Source organism: Pelodiscus sinensis, chromosome 12 (assembly GCF_052426305.1).
Source record: "Pelodiscus sinensis isolate ZL-2025 chromosome 12, ASM5242630v1, whole genome shotgun sequence".
Taxonomy (NCBI): Eukaryota; Metazoa; Chordata; order Testudines; family Trionychidae; genus Pelodiscus; species Pelodiscus sinensis.
Genome location: NC_143063.1, coordinates 52,236,920 through 52,252,003, shown reverse-complemented (window position 1 = coordinate 52,252,003; position 15,084 = coordinate 52,236,920). Strand labels below are relative to the sequence as shown.

General features: G+C 53.8%; 1 protein-coding gene and 1 non-coding gene across 4 annotated transcripts in view; both read right to left on the bottom strand.

Moving 5' to 3' along the window:
• AP1G1 (adaptor related protein complex 1 subunit gamma 1) overlaps nt 1-15,084 on the bottom strand; it is a 91,996-nt gene that overhangs the window by 17,378 nt on the left and 59,534 nt on the right. For all 3 annotated transcript variants that reach the window (XM_075918210.2, XM_075918211.2, XM_089781596.1), the window contains 8 exons: nt 14,872-14,952; nt 14,161-14,259; nt 12,838-12,893; nt 12,348-12,461; nt 7,113-7,253; nt 6,289-6,343; nt 1,086-1,208; nt 651-740 (listed from right to left, as the gene is read on the bottom strand). In XM_075918210.2, coding sequence (XP_075774325.1) covers nt 651-740; nt 1,086-1,208; nt 6,289-6,343; nt 7,113-7,253; nt 12,348-12,461; nt 12,838-12,893; nt 14,161-14,259; nt 14,872-14,952 — 759 coding nt within the window. The remainder of the gene's footprint in view (nt 1-650; nt 741-1,085; nt 1,209-6,288; nt 6,344-7,112; nt 7,254-12,347; nt 12,462-12,837; nt 12,894-14,160; nt 14,260-14,871; nt 14,953-15,084) is intronic.
• LOC112545512 (small nucleolar RNA SNORD71) lies at nt 10,951-11,037 on the bottom strand. The gene has a single exon (XR_003088993.1). It is a non-coding gene; the product is annotated as a small nucleolar RNA SNORD71 (small nucleolar RNA).

Sequence of the window (15,084 nt, the reverse complement as noted above, 5' to 3'; positions counted from 1 at the left end):
CCCTCCCGCCCTACGGCGACGCCAATACGTGACCCTTCGCCCCCCTGCTCCCGGCCCCAGAGCACCCCCCCCACGGCCCTTCGACCCGCTGCTCCCGGCCCCAGAGCACCCCCTGCCCCACGGCCCTTCGACCCGCTGCTCCCGGCCCCAGAGCACCCCCTGCCCCACGGCCCTTCGACCCGCTGCTCCCGGCCCCAGAGCACCCCCTGCCCCACGGCCCTTCGACCCGCTGCTCCCGGCCCCAGAGCACCCCCTGCCCCACGGCCCTTCGACCCGCTGCTCCCGGCCCCAGAGCACCCCCCCCATGGCCCTTCGCCCCCCTGCTCCCAACCCCAGAGCACCCCCCCATGGCCCTTCGACCCGCTGCTCCCGGCCCCAGAGCACCCCCCCACGGCCCTTCGACCCGCTGCTCCTGGCCCCAGAGCACCCCTCCCACGACCCTTCGCCCCCCTGCTCCCGGCCCCAGAGCACCCCCCCCATGGCCCTTTGACCCGCTGCTCCCGGCCCCAGAGCGCACCTCCCCCCCCACGGCCCTTCGCCCCGCTGCTCCCAGCCCCAGAGCACCCCCCCCACGACCCTTTGCCCCGCGCCCCGCTGCTCCCAGCCCCAGAGAACACCCCCACGGCCCTTCGCCCCGTCCCACACTGTACCTGAACCGGCTCCTCCTCTTCACACTGACCAGATATCAAGAGGTCTCCATATTCTCCCATACACCAAGAGGCCACCTGCACCAGGGGCTGCTATGGGAAGAGAAGGTTAGACCTGTCAGGGCACACCAAGCCACGGCCCAGCAGCGTCCAACCCAGCTCACGCGGTACACAGCAGGGCTGGCCGGTGCACTCCCGGGGGGAGCCTGCTACGGTCCCAGAGGGCACTGGTCCACATCAAGGTAACAGGCATAATTAGGGCCACTCCTGTCCTCACGGGACGGAGAACTGGCCCCCGGGGGGTTTTCAATGGCCATTGCCAAGCCTTGGGCTTCCTTGGGACGCGGTCACTCATGGTGGCTCGCGAACAGGGACATTAGGGGCATTCGCCATTAGCTTTCCCACACGCTTACTACATGGCGGTGGGCTAGACAGTACCTGGGAGTAATCCCCCAGGATGGCTTTGTAGAGTCTCTGCACCGTGTAGGCATGCATCTCCACGCTGTTTGTTATCAGCTGGATCAGGTTGGGGACAGCATCATCTCGAACGTAACTTCCTGCCTGCAAGAGAAGTCCCATTCCAAGAAACACGCAGGAGGCGTTGGGTTTCAGCCACACCCTCTCCCAACACGCTCCAGCCACCAGTGCAGCTCAAAGGGTAAAGAATTGGCCAGGAGTCAAAACCAGCTGTGCAACATCCTGACGAGCTACTCGGTGGGCGCGTCCCAGTGCGCAGTCCTTACGGCAGCATGCGGCGCCCCGGCACTGCATGCCCCACTGGCCCGGGTGTGAACAGTGTAGACGGCAAGGCATTGCTAGGGCGACAGAGCCTGAGCCCATACTCTACACGCCTCCCGACGTGGCCAGGCAGCACCTCTGCTGGCAACACTGCAAAAAGCAGCAAGCTCATTCCCACTGCATCCTGCAGACGTGCTTTCCCCAGCCTCCCCGTGCCAGACCCTGTCACTGCTGAAGGTACCCGCACACCGGCGTAGACACAGCCTGCTTTTCACTGCAGGGCTTAGCTCTACATACCCCATGTGCACTGCAGACATCTATGGCTGATGGTGAAGACACACAGCCAAGGATTAGGAGACAGTCATTCAGCTTCTCTCCCTGCTCCCCCAGACACCAAGCTACTCCCCGATGAGCCAGAAAACCCTCAGGTCCAGAGGTCCTGGTCACAACACACAGCCCAAAGTACTCCGATTCCCTGCTTCCCACAGGAGCCAAGCAGAACACTGGTCACTGCCATCGCATCACTCCCTGCACGAATGGCTTGGGAAGCACAAGCTAAGGCTGCTGTTTATTAGCAAAAATGCGCCTTGTCCTGTCTCTTATGGCTCCTTCATCCGCCTCCCCTGACTTGGCAAATCCAGACTGAGCTTTGGAGGACGAACTGATTTTCTGTTCGGCATTTGCATGGCTTAGGGCTCCGTTCCCCAAGGAGAAGCAGAGGATGGAACGAGAGAAGTTGGCCCCGCTTCTCGTGGCAGCTCTCAGCACCAAGGCCGTTGATTCTCTCAGAGCTCACACAGCTGTTCCTTCACCAGAGATCCCAGGCCCATGTAAACAGGGAGGTGGCAAAGTTGCAGATGATACCAAACTGCTCAAGATAGTTAAGACCAAAGCAGCCTGTGAAAAGCTTCAAAAAGATCTCACCAAGCTAAGTGACTGGGCAACAAAATGGCAAACGAAATTGAATGTTGATAAATGTAGAGTAATGCACATTGGAAAACATAATCCCAACTGTACATCCAATATGATGGGGACTAATTTGGCTACAAGTGCTCAAGCGCGAGATCTTGGAGTCACTGTGGACAGTTCTCTGAAAACATCCACTCAGTGCGCAGCGGCCGTCAAAAAGCAAATAGAATGTTAGAAATCACTGAAAAAAGGGATAGAGAATAAGACCCAGAATATCTTACTGCCTCTATATAAAACCATGGTACAACCACATCTGAATACTGCGTGCAGATGTGGTCGCCTGATCTCAAGAAAGCTATATTAACATCGGAAAAGGTTCAGAAAAGGGCAACTAAAATGATTAGAGGTTTGGAATGGGTCCCATTTGAAGAGTGTTAAAAAGACTGGGACTTTTCAGCTTAGAAAAGAGGAAACTAAGGGGGGATATGATAGACGTCTATAAAATCATGACTGGTGTGGAAAAAGCGAAAAAGGAAAAGTTATTATTCCCACAATGTAAGAATTAGGGGTCACCAAATGAAATTAATAGGCAGCAGGTTTAAAACAAACAAAAAAAGTTTTCCTTCACTCAGCGCACAGTCAACCTGTGGAACTCCTTGCCAGAAGATGCGATGAAGGCTAGGATTTGAACAGGGTTCAAAAAAGACCTAGATAGATTCACGGAGGTTAGGTCCATCAATGGCTATTAGCAGGGCTCACCGAGCAGATCGCTCTGTGCCGGCTCTTCCATGGTGTAATCTACTCGCCACAGGCAAGTAGGTTACACTATTTGTCGAGCCCTGGCTATTAGCCAGGCCGGCTAGGAATGGCGTCTGGAGGTGGGTGACAGGGGAGGGATCACGAGGATTACCCAGCGCTGGCCTTTACCACGAGGCAAACTGAGGCAGCCACCTCAGATGCCAGACTGTGGGAGGGGAGGGCGCCACTAGCATCCAGAGTGTAGAAAATTGTGTCTGCTGCTGGTGCATCTGTATTCTCTCTGCTCCAGATGCACAGAGATGGGGAGGGCTGTGCTGGAGGAAGGAGGGCACGAGAGACATAACAGGCAGGCAGGAGAAAAGGGGCTTGGGGGCGTCATTTGAGCTCCCCGCCTCAGGTGCCAAAATGCTGTGGGCCAGCACTGGGATTACCTGTTGTGTCCCCTCCCTCTGGGCATCTGGCATTGGCCACTCTGGGCCGACAGGACACTGGGGTGGTTGGACCTTTGGTCTGACCCAGTCTGGCCGTACTCATGTTCTTTCCCACATTATGACAGCAGAAAAGGGAACTGAGGCCTCCAGAAACAGGTCTGAAAGGCTGAGGGCACCGGCATAAAGCAGCATGCGATTCCTGGGCACAGGAGGCAGCGTTTGCTCTCTCGCTCACAGCCAGAGTGGTGTCAGAGTCTGTGGCGTCTGGGAGGAAGGACACGTTCTGCCGGAGCTGCACCTCCTGTCTGGGGCCTTGGCATCAAGAACCAAGCCAAAAGGCTGACCAAGGACAACGAAGTCTACAGGCTCTGGCTAAGCCGCCCGCGGCTCCACCAGCAAGCAGATCGGCATTTGGCCAAAAAGAAAACCCAAGAGCTTCAGGTAGACGATGGGCCCCACCCCGCTGGGAGGTGCTGCCCAATGCGAGCAGACCGATGCACTCTCTCTGCTCAGGCTCCTAGTGCAGCGCTTCCCAACCTGTCACGCCGCAGACCGGCAAGCTGACTTAGCCGTCGGCAGACCAGCGCTGAAATATTTGCATATTCATTGTGGTCATTTTAACCCATGGCATAGGAGGCAAATCAAAGGGGGGACGTGACGGTTAGCCAAACCTTGAAAACCTGCTGCCCCCGCACATTTTAAAAAGCTATCAAATAGTTGCCTGTACTTGTTACCGAGCATTTGCCAGGCCGAACCTTTAGCCTCAACTGCACCAGAATGACAACGGCAGAAGTTAACAGGCCGGGCAGCACTGGCACACTCGCACTTTCCTGTGCACTGAACAACGCATAATAACCCTGGGTGTGCCCCGGGCTGGGAGCAGCTAAAGGCCAGGGGGAGGGAGAAGAACGGGTCGAAAGGGCAGCTACCCATCATGCTAGGCCCCGCCGGCCAGGGCAGCTGCGCTCCATGCAACATGTGGGGCCACGCTCCACGGGGCGCTTGGCCCCCCCAGGGCAGCCACACTCCACGCAGCGCTTGCCCCTCCCCCGGGAAGCCATGCGCCGCACGGCCCAGCCCACCGGAGCCGCCGCGCTCCACACAGGCCCGCCGTATAGCGGCAACCAGAGCTAGAACTGTGCCCCAGCAGGGACAGCCTCACCTGCATCGCCCAGCTGCCTGCTGCCGGGTAAGTGGGCGGGAAGGGAACGCCCTGGGGAAGGCCAGTGGGAGGGCTACAGAAAAGCGGGGGGCGTGGCCCTGCCGAGAGGGGCTTGTGGACCCGCGGTTGGGAACCGCTGACCTAGCGCACTGTGAACAGTCAGCATGGATGCTGCAACGCGGGCAGTAGCCACCCGAGTACAGCCCATCCGTGCGTGGGTGACTAGCCCATGTCCGCCTGTGCCGGAACAGTCACACTACGATTTCACTGTGTGGCATCAGCAGAGCTCCCGTGTGTCTGTCTTCCTGGGCTGGGAGCCACTCTCTGCTGCAGCACAGACGCCCTTCAGCAGCCCCAGGCCAGCGCACAGAGAGCGCCGTCTTGTGCCATCCCCATGGCAAGGCCGCAGGACTCACGAGGAACCGCAGCAGGCCGCTCGCACAGGAGAGCGAGTCTCTGCCCCACGAAGGAAGCTGCTCTTCTCCACACCGGGATGCAGCGCGTTTCTCAGGCACAGTGTCTCAAACCTCAGTTCCAGCACTTATCTGTCAGCCTTTCCCACAGCTCTGCCAGGCCTCCCTCCACGCTGCCCATTTCACATGGCATCTGCTCCCTGCCCTCATCGGCAAGGTCTTCCTCTAATGCCACCTCAGCAGTGACGGCAGAACTAATTCCACAAGAACGGCAGGAGTATCCATTTGTGCTGTCCCCCAGACCCCCAATCCTTCACAGGTCACTTGGCTTATGGTCTCTCCCCTGAAGACCCCTCACTTGTGCTGCACACAGCATAAGGAGGCCTGAACTTTCCTGGGGGGCTACTGGCATTAGCGTTTAAAATAGTAGGACACCATTCCATCAGGGCTCCTTGCATTCCCTTCTGAAATCTTAAACACGCCCTAAACCCTTTCCAGTTCTCGCTTCAGGAAACGCTGCCGTCCCAGGCTGCTTGTCGTACAGGTACTAGGGCTGTAACCGATAACTGGTAAGAAAAGGCTCATAAGCTAATGCTACAGACACACACACTCCCCTCCCCCAATCAATGTTTTAGCAGCCTGGCTCAGTCCCAGCTTGCACCGGGTCCGGGACCTTCCCCCGCTGGGGCTCTGCATTGGAAGTGTATGAGGAGCAGGCAGCCTGGCTCCGTTCTGGCTCGTGCTGGGTCCAGGAGTTCCAACTCCCCTCACCCCCGGGCAGGGCTGCTGACACCCCGTGCTGCTCTGTATCAGAGGCAGCAGCGCAGGGCAACAGGCAGCCGGTCCACTAGGGGAGCTGGTTTTTACACTGGCTCCCCCCTGGCCCAGCTCCCTCCTGGCCCCCTGTGCTGCTGCCTCTGATAGAGACGCAGCAGCACGGAGTGGCAGGGGTCTCCCCAGGAGTGGGGCTGGAGCGCACTGGCTGCCGGCCCCGGGGACCACAGAATAGTCGAGTAACCAATACAAATTCAGGAGGTCAATCAACTATCCAATTAACTGCTATTTAACTGCTATCCCCAACGCATACAGTGCTGTGTTTTAGAGTCCACGGTCTGCAGTCAATACAGCCACGGTGCAGAGTGGCTCATGGGTCTAAACTGCTGCAGGACTAGCCACTGCATGAAGTTACAGCAAGCTCTTCATAGGTTCTCGGGCTAGGCACCACTTACCGTTGTTAAGACTCGCATAATTGTGTCTATGTGCCAGCGCTTGGACGGGGCATATCTGAGAAAATAATGGAGGAAAAAAGTCAGATGAGTGACTAGTCCAGACACTAACCACCAGCAGAAAACCTGGCACGAGTATGAAAGACTCTTCTTCCTTCCCCTCCTGGAGTCCTCTCTCATTTGCTGGGAAATTGTATATACAGGCCCCCCCCTTTACAACGGCCCGATTTACAATCCCTCCGTACTTCCGGCCTTTTTTCCGTAAGTGCGAAAGGGGCCGAAATCCCCCGACTTACGTCCTCGGCCCCGCATTTACAACAGCATACGCTGCCTGTCGGAAATGCGGGCTCGAGTTACAAGGCCCTCGACTTGCGACGCTATCCCCAGAGCCAATCATGTCACAAGTCGGTGCAGCCTGTAGATTCAGGTTTTCAATAGGTCAGCTTTAAGTGACCAGGTTTCGTACGGAGGAAAGCGATACTCTGCAGGACAGGACAGTGAAGCCAGTCTTCCAATTACCAGGTCACAGCAGTAACGAGATCACTTTGTTTAGCAATTTAATGAAAAAAAGACTGAACTCTGCGTCATTCCAAGTAGCAGGGGCCAGCCCACTGGTTCTGTTTAAGGTGGTTTTCAGTAATCAAGTGCCTACAAACAGAACTTCCCATCCAACTGTCAGCGTTGCACCATCCCATCTCTCAGGACAGGTCTAGCACCAGACGCCACTAGGGCCGATTGGCAAAGGGAAGAAATGGCCAGCAGTGGTCCCCAGTCTCACTGCTTCTCACAAGGCAGGGAGAAAGACCCAAATGCCCAGCCACACTTACTTCTCTGCTGCAAGAAATATTCCAGAGGCACAATCTGCCTTGAACTCTGGCTCACAGGAATCCAGGAAATACAGCAGTTCCTTCATCATTCCACGGATGTTGTTCCCATTCACTAGGGCAAAGCTCAGTTCCATTGCGCGCCTAGAACAAGACAGAGTGCTAATAAGCCATCTCTAGCAAAGAAAACACATGAGCACAGGCTGCCCACCCGCCCAAACCCCTCCATTTCTTGCTGTCTCACCTATCAGTAAGGGCGGCAGCAGCCATCTTGATTAACCTGCTTTCCCCACTTACAGGCAGAGGAACTGGGGAACAAAAACCAACTGAAGCGGGGGGAGGGAAAGGCAAGTTCTCCAGCATTTTCATGGAAGTCTCTAACTAGCCTAACGAAATAGAACACCTTTCAGCAGCAAGTGTCCAGCTGAGATTTTTCTGACCCTCCAGCTATTGGTCACTCCCTTGCAGAATTAGACTGACATAACAGCACGATGGGAATGCAACCCAGGCCACAAAAGGCTACAGTTGTTTCGATGAAGGCCAGAAGGGTATGATGATCATTAGCCTGATTGCCATATAGTACAGGGCAGAAACCCAAAGGGTCTGGCCAAGCTAAGCTTAAAGACTTGAATGGACGGAGAATCCACCACATCCTGGGTAAGTTGTTTCACTTGTAAACCACCCGCATGGTTAAAAACCAGTCTGAACGTGTTCCGCTTCAGTTTCCAATCACTGCGTCTCATTGCATCTGCTAGATGAGACAGCCCTCTCCTCTTCTCCGCATTGGTGCTTGCACACAGTGATCAAGTCACCTCTGGCCCTTCTCTTGAATACACTAAATTGATGGAACACCTTTCGTCTCACTGTAACACAGGTTTGCGAATCTCTTCCAGTTAGTCAACACCTTTCTGAACCCTGGACACCAGGACTGGACATGATGTTCCAGTTATAAGCTGTGAAAAACATTTGAGACCATAATGCCTTCTTTTCAGTGTTCCCCTGTCCAGATGCCTACGGGCTGCATTAGCCCTCAGCCACAAGTCCCGCTGGCTTCCACCATGACCCTTAAGTCCTTTCAGAGTCACTGCGTTCCAAACCACAGAACAGGGGCTGAGACTAAGTCCTTGGTTCCCAGATCTATTCCCTTGTATTTGGCTGCATTCACACACACATTGGTCACTTGAGCCCAGCTCAGTTTTTCCAAGCAACTCATATTATTCTACGAAACTGAGCTACCATTTTCCATTCCACCAATCTGTCATCTGCCCCACATGGGAAATGACTATTTTCTCTTTCAGTTCTTGAATACAGATGCTGAATATCACGAGCCACAGACTCTCAAAGAGGAGGAAACATCATCACTTACTAAGTTACTTTGAGAACTTTGCTTTATGTGTTCCACATGACAAACTGAGTGCTCATTTTGTAAAATCACAATGTTGTGAGGGACCAAGTTAAATGTCTCACTGCAGTCTGAGTTTGTCTGCACTACGCATTTTTTTAGCGACATGGCGATGTCAAATTAGCCAAGTTGCTACAAGCCAGGCAGTGGAACCACTGTTTGCCAGTTCTTCTGCTGACAAAATACTTCTGCCCCAAAAGTGCTCCTGCTGGCAATGCGCTATTCACACTGGCACTTGCCACAGCAAAACTTGTCTTTTGGGTGAGTTTGGGTTTTTTTTAACATCTCCGAAGGAACTAAAGCTGTGTCATTCAATTGCCAGTGTAGACATGGCCTAAGGAACAGCCTATGTAGTTCCCTATCTCAAAAATAGTAATATTTTCAGTGAAATCAAGTTGAACTGTGCTACCATCCTTTAGTTCTTAACCGCTTATGCTCAGTATCTCCATTTTTTAAAATTCTATCTGGAACCAATGTGGAATGAACTAGCTTTTTGTTACCAAAGTCATCCGCTGGCCCTTTTTAAGAATTGGTACATTCACTTTTTCCCAGTTACTTGGCATTTCCACAGTATTCCAAGATTAAATATCTGTATCAGTGGATCAGAGAGCTCCCCATCCAACTCTTGAGTGAAAATATTTGGGGATGATGATTTAAAATGGTTTAGCATTAGTAGCTGCCTTTTAATATCTCCCCAATCAGTGTCATAATATAAAGTATTTCTTTCACACTGTAAGCTCTGACTGTAACTTCTGACTTCTTCCTAATATTACAAAAATTAAACACTTTTGCCTTTTCTACATCATCAACAATTTCTCCTTGGTTGTCTAGTAACAGACCTGTACCACTGAGAGATTGTTTTACTGTCCCTAGCACTAGGAGACCATTGGTGTTACGTGCTTAAGTATTAACCTTGTGTAGTGTTGACATTGATCAATATGGCAGTAAGAAAGGAGTCTTTTGGTGCCTCACAATTCCATACATCAGAGCACTGAACACAGGACACAGCTGCAGTTTCTTTGACAATACTCCGAGATTTTCTTCCTTTAGGATCTCCCAAGCACAAAGCTGGATTTTATTTAGTGCGCAGTTGACAACCTATAAGCAAGGGCCAAGAGCACTTTCAACTGCGCTAAATAGACATATAATCATAGATCACTAGAACTGGAAGGGACTTTGAGAGGTCAAGTCCAGTCCCCTACCCACACAGCAGGGCCAAGCATGGTCTAGATCATCTCTGACAGGTGTCTGTCCAACCTGCTCTTCAATATCTCCAGTGATGGGAGATTCCACAATCTCCCCAGGCAATTTATTCCAGTGTTTAATCACCCTGACAGGTAGGAAACTTTTCCTAATGTCCAACCTAAGCCTCCCTTGCTGCAGTTTAAGCCCATTGCTTCTTGTCCTGTCCTCAGGGGCCAAGGAGAACAATTTTTCTCCCTCCTCCTTGTGACACCCTTTTAGATACTTAAAAACCGCTCTCATGTCCCCATCTCAGTCTTTTCCTTTCCAAACTAAACAAGCCCAGTTCTTTCAGTCTTCCTTCATAGGTCATATTCTCTAGACCTTTCATCATTTTCGTTGCTCTTCTCTTGACCCTCTCCAATTTCTCCACATCTTTCTTGAAATATGGTGCCCAGAACTAGACACAATACACTAATAAAGGCCTAACCAGCGCAGAGTAGAGCGGAAGAATGGCTTCTCAGGTGTCCCTCACAACACTCCTGCTAATGCATCCCAGAATCACGTTTCCTTTTTTTGCAACAGCGTCACACTGTTGACCCATATTTAACCTGTGGTCCACTATGATCCCCTAGATCCCTTTCTGCAGGACTCCTCCCTAGACAGTCACTTCTCATTCTGTATGTCTGAAACTGATTGTTCCTTCTTAAGTGGAGCACTTTGCATTTGTCCTTATTAAATTTCATCCTATTTACCTCAGGCCATTTCTCCAGTTTGTCCAGATCATTTTGAATTATGACCCTATCCCCCAAAGCACTTGCAAACTCCTCTGAGCTTGGTATCATCTGCAAACTTAATAAGTGTACTCTCTATGCCAATATCTAAATCACTGATGAAGATACTGAACAGAACCAGTCCCAAAACAGACCCCTGTGGAACCCCACTTATGCCCTTCCAGCATGACTGAACTGTTAATAACTACTCTGAGAATGGTTATCCAGCCAGTTATGCACCCACCTTATAGTAACCCCATCTAGCTTGTTTCCCCTTAGTGTCTTTATAAGATGGTCCTGCAAGACCATATCAAATGCTTTACTAATACACTGCAATTTGGATAAAGGAGATAAGGATAGGCCCTGATACAGAGCCAATATCAAATGTACAAAAAAGCTCTCATCCTCTTGGCTTCCACACAGATCTGCTTCTAATGGCCCCAGGAATTCTGTCTCCCAGTCAGCTGACTATTGGAATGACAGATGTGTGTTGTCAGCAGCTTGAGTGTCAGCATTGTGACAGAGCACTCTGTCGATGGATCACTCAAAGGCTTCATCCTCCAACAGCACAGAACAGAGTAGAAGTTTCTGCAGGGCTCTAGAATACCAATAAATTCCTAGCAGGCTCCGGAGCATGACACTGTGACCTTCCCACCCTATACCTGCAAACTGTCCGAGGCTTGGACACACCACAGCCATCTACAGACTCTCATGCAGGCCCTAGAAATCTGTTGATCTGCTGAATCCATGTGCTCTCAGACATTCAAATGTGGATCATCTGTAAGAGTAGCATGGACAAGTCCCATTGCAAAGACAGTCGAAGTTAAATTTTAGCAGAAGGGCAGATCCAATCTGCAGAACACCACCACTGAACAAGCGAGCTAAAGACAGGAGAAAGGACAGAAATACAAGGTATAGCGATGAAAAGCACGTGAGCTGATTATTTGCCAAAGCTGTATCCAACACACATTTTCAATAGGGAGAGACACTTGACACGCTTGGATGTTGATGCTGAAGGAGACCCTTAGATTGTGGGACAGCAAAAACAGGTATGTTTGCAATAGGATATAAGAGCAGTGACCCGTTAGCAGCCCCCCAATCCCCGATGCCTGCAGCCCACCATTGGCAGTGGGTCGCTCCAGGGCCCCCCATGAGGGGGAGGGAGCCAGTAGCCCTGGCTGCACCCCCGACAGCGAGGACTGCTCCAGACCAGCCATGGCAGATGGGGGGGAGGGGGTGCTCCAGCCTAGCTAGGCTGGAGCGCTTCCGCCTCCCTCCCAATTAGTTAACTGGTTAAACGCTACGTTTAACGGGTTAACCAATCAAAACAGGATTTTCCACCCTCCTCACAAGACAACCCATCAAGGTGTTTAGTGTGTCCAAAGGAGGCAGTTACTTAGTACCAGGACACCAAGGCCATCCCTGCAGTGAGATGTGCTGGACTGGAAAGCACCACAGGAAACAACCCTTCCGAGCTAATCCATCTCCCCTGGGTTTCCATGGAACCCCTAGGACCATGCTAGCGAGCGCCGCTCAGCAGCCCAGGCCCAGGCCCTGTCTGATCCTCCAGCCTATGCCGAACGGCTCTGGGCCTGATCGCTTTAAGCATCCGCCAGGGAGGGGAGGGAGTTTTACCACTTGATCTGCACTACTCGGGCCTGGGCTTGTGCGGCATCTTACTAGCGAGGGTGGACAGGTCCCAAAGACGCTTCCTGTGTCAGACCGAGCTGCCTGCCACCATGCCCATTCTCTCCGATGCAGGAGACTGGCTGGACAGGACAAGCCTCCCTTGCGGGACTGCAGCACTGGCTAGGCCATTAACAGCCATCCCACCTGCTCCCCATCCTGACTCAGGCAGGCAGCTCTCTGCAGCGCAATTACCGTTTAATGGAGACATCCAGATCTTTTAGGCAGTCCACAATGGTGCTTCTGTGCCGCTGTACTGCATTGTGGTCTGTCTGCACAGTCTTCAACAAGGAGGTCAGAGCCACATATCTGGCACAGGGACAAAGGAAGAACACATCGTTGTCAGCCATTCTGTTCCCATGTCAAGCACAAGAGTCTAGTCTCCCTCAGCACTGACGGGATTGCCCCAGGCTGCTCTCTGGCCCTCCCCGAAGGGCGTTTCCAAGCAGAGGAAGGGATACCCCTGACCAAGGGGAAGCCCAGCTTCACTGGCTGCTGGGGGGAAGATGCACTGTCTGAGCTGCTCCAGGAACCTGTATCTGGTTTACAAGTGGGCTGCAGTGGCTTGCTAGAGACCTGCTGGCTAGGGAGGAAAGGCATCACCGCCGGCAGTTGAGCCAAGCCGCCCCAGTAAGAATGGCCTGTGCAGCGCTCAGCACCGCAGCGCCCCAGGTCTGATACTTACCGAATATTCTTGTCGTTATTTAACAAGAAGCGGCCTAGGATGTTAATGGCTAACACCTGCAGAAAAGAGAGTTTGGGAAGGTTAGTGATCCGCACACGCTGCCATGACGCTCTGCCTGGTCCGTCGTGACTTGGCATAAGAGAGCTAGCGCTGAGAGCAGGGGCACCAAGAGCAAGAGCTCCCGGCATGGACTGGAGAGAGCCAGGAGTCATGCACACAGCTCTGGCTCCACGCTCCCCTCCCTCTCCGTGCACTGTGGCTCTGGGAGAGGCCGCACACCCTGCTGAAGAGCAATCGCGCGGCGTGGCATACAGCACTTCGGGCAAGGGCGCTATGCCCTGGGGCAGCAGTGCACGCTTCAACTGGGGCCCTCGTACAGCTCCCCCTCCTTGGACGCTGCATGCAAACTACAAGAGGACTCCATTATCCAAGAGCTCAGAGACACACTGGCGTGGCACATCACAGCTTTCACCCCTTCCCGCACCATGCTCCAAGCAGCTAACCCCCAGGCATGCCTACTGGTACCGCACGGCACTGGATCTCCCTGGCCCTACCAAGCCCCTCAGCTGAGGGTCTCGGGAACCCCAGACTGGAAGCCCATCTGCCACCGCACTCAGGTTAGACTGGCTCTTCCTGTCAGGGTAGCTAAGCACAGGAGCAAGTTACCTACAGGGGGTTCTTAGACAAACAGCTGTCAGGGACGGTCCATATCCAAGGTGGGAAACCTCAGGCCTGGGGGCTGGATGTAGCCCCCAGCTTCCCCAAGGCTCAGGGGTCCCCACAGCATTGGGGAGCCTGCACTGGAGCGCCAGCTCTTCCGCTGTCCCACTGCAGGGCCGGAGCACACAGAATCTATGTGGCTGCCCCTCCTAGGCTCTAGTGTGTGTGTGTGTGTGGGGGGGGGGGGGGCTCTCCTTTTTCCTTCTCAGTCAGGGGCCTGGGGGTTTTTGGGTTGGAGGGGTTTTCTTCTCACTTGTCTGCAGCCCCCAACTATTTTTCTGTGAGTCAGTGGCGCCTGGCCCATAAAAGATTCCCCACCCCTTGGTCTATATGATGCCTAGTCCTGCCTCAGTGCAGGGGGCTGGACTAGATGACCCACCAAGGTCCCTGTCAGTCTCATGTCTTTGAGTCAGTCAATTCCAGTGACATTTTAGAGCCCTGAGCACCAGGCATCAGTAACTGACGAATTCCGCCTTGGCTACAATCACGTGGAATGGTTCGGCTTCATATGTCCGCTAGGAAACCAGGGCCAGCCTTAGCCCCAAGACTCCATTTCATCTCCAGCCTCTGGCCAGTGAGCAAAGCAGGGGAAAGGCAACGTACGCGCAGTCCACTCTCAGACCTGATGTCCATAATAGTCAATACGGTCTCATAGAGGATGGCGTTACCCACGTTTTTACTCGTTTCTGTATTTGTGGCAACCTGGAAAAGAACAAACCAAGGTAACTGCCCACGCTTCACCAGGGTCTGCAGCACCCAGCCCTCTTCCCACATCCTCCCCTTCTGCGGAAGAGCAAGGCCCTGCTCGCAGACACTAGCGAGGGTGCTACACACCCGGGGCCAACAGCAACATGTGCCCCTCCCCCTGCGCGGCAGGGCCCTAAACCTAGCACGTGGCTGAGCCCAACCCGGGGGGGAAGGGGAGGGGCTTGTACCACATCTTCCCCCACCCCCTCCAGTTTGGGCCAGGCTCCCACATGCACTAACCCACCAGCGGAGACGAGGGTCAGGCTGAGAGTGGAGAGGCGGGGAGGAGGCTCCAGCTGGCAGCGGACAGAGGAGGAGCAGGCGAGCCAAAGGATGAAGGGGAGCGGAGGGGGACTAGACTGGCGCCCCCCAGGCATGGCAGACAGGGGCAGCAGCCCCTTCCTCACGCCACTGCCCGCTTGCTCACAGCTGCCACGAGGCGCAAGCGGCAGAAGCACAGGCTTGTGGGCAGGGAGCCGACGCTCGCTCTGCGATACCAGAGACGTGCGCAGAAGCGCTAGGGCGGGAGCCAGAGGCAATTCAGCAAGGTAACCGGGCAGGCCTCACCTGTGCTAGTATGTCATTCATCGCTTCGCTTGAATCGTCGTCGTTTCGCCCCAGAATTCTCAGTAACCGCAGGATCCGCACCTGAGGAGACACACCGGGGTGAAGCAGCGCTGTGCAGTATGGGGGTGCTCAGGAGCAGGTATTTGGGAATCGTGGACTCGATGCCGTCTGGAGCGACCACACGATGAGCCGATAAAGGGAGGCTCTCTGCAG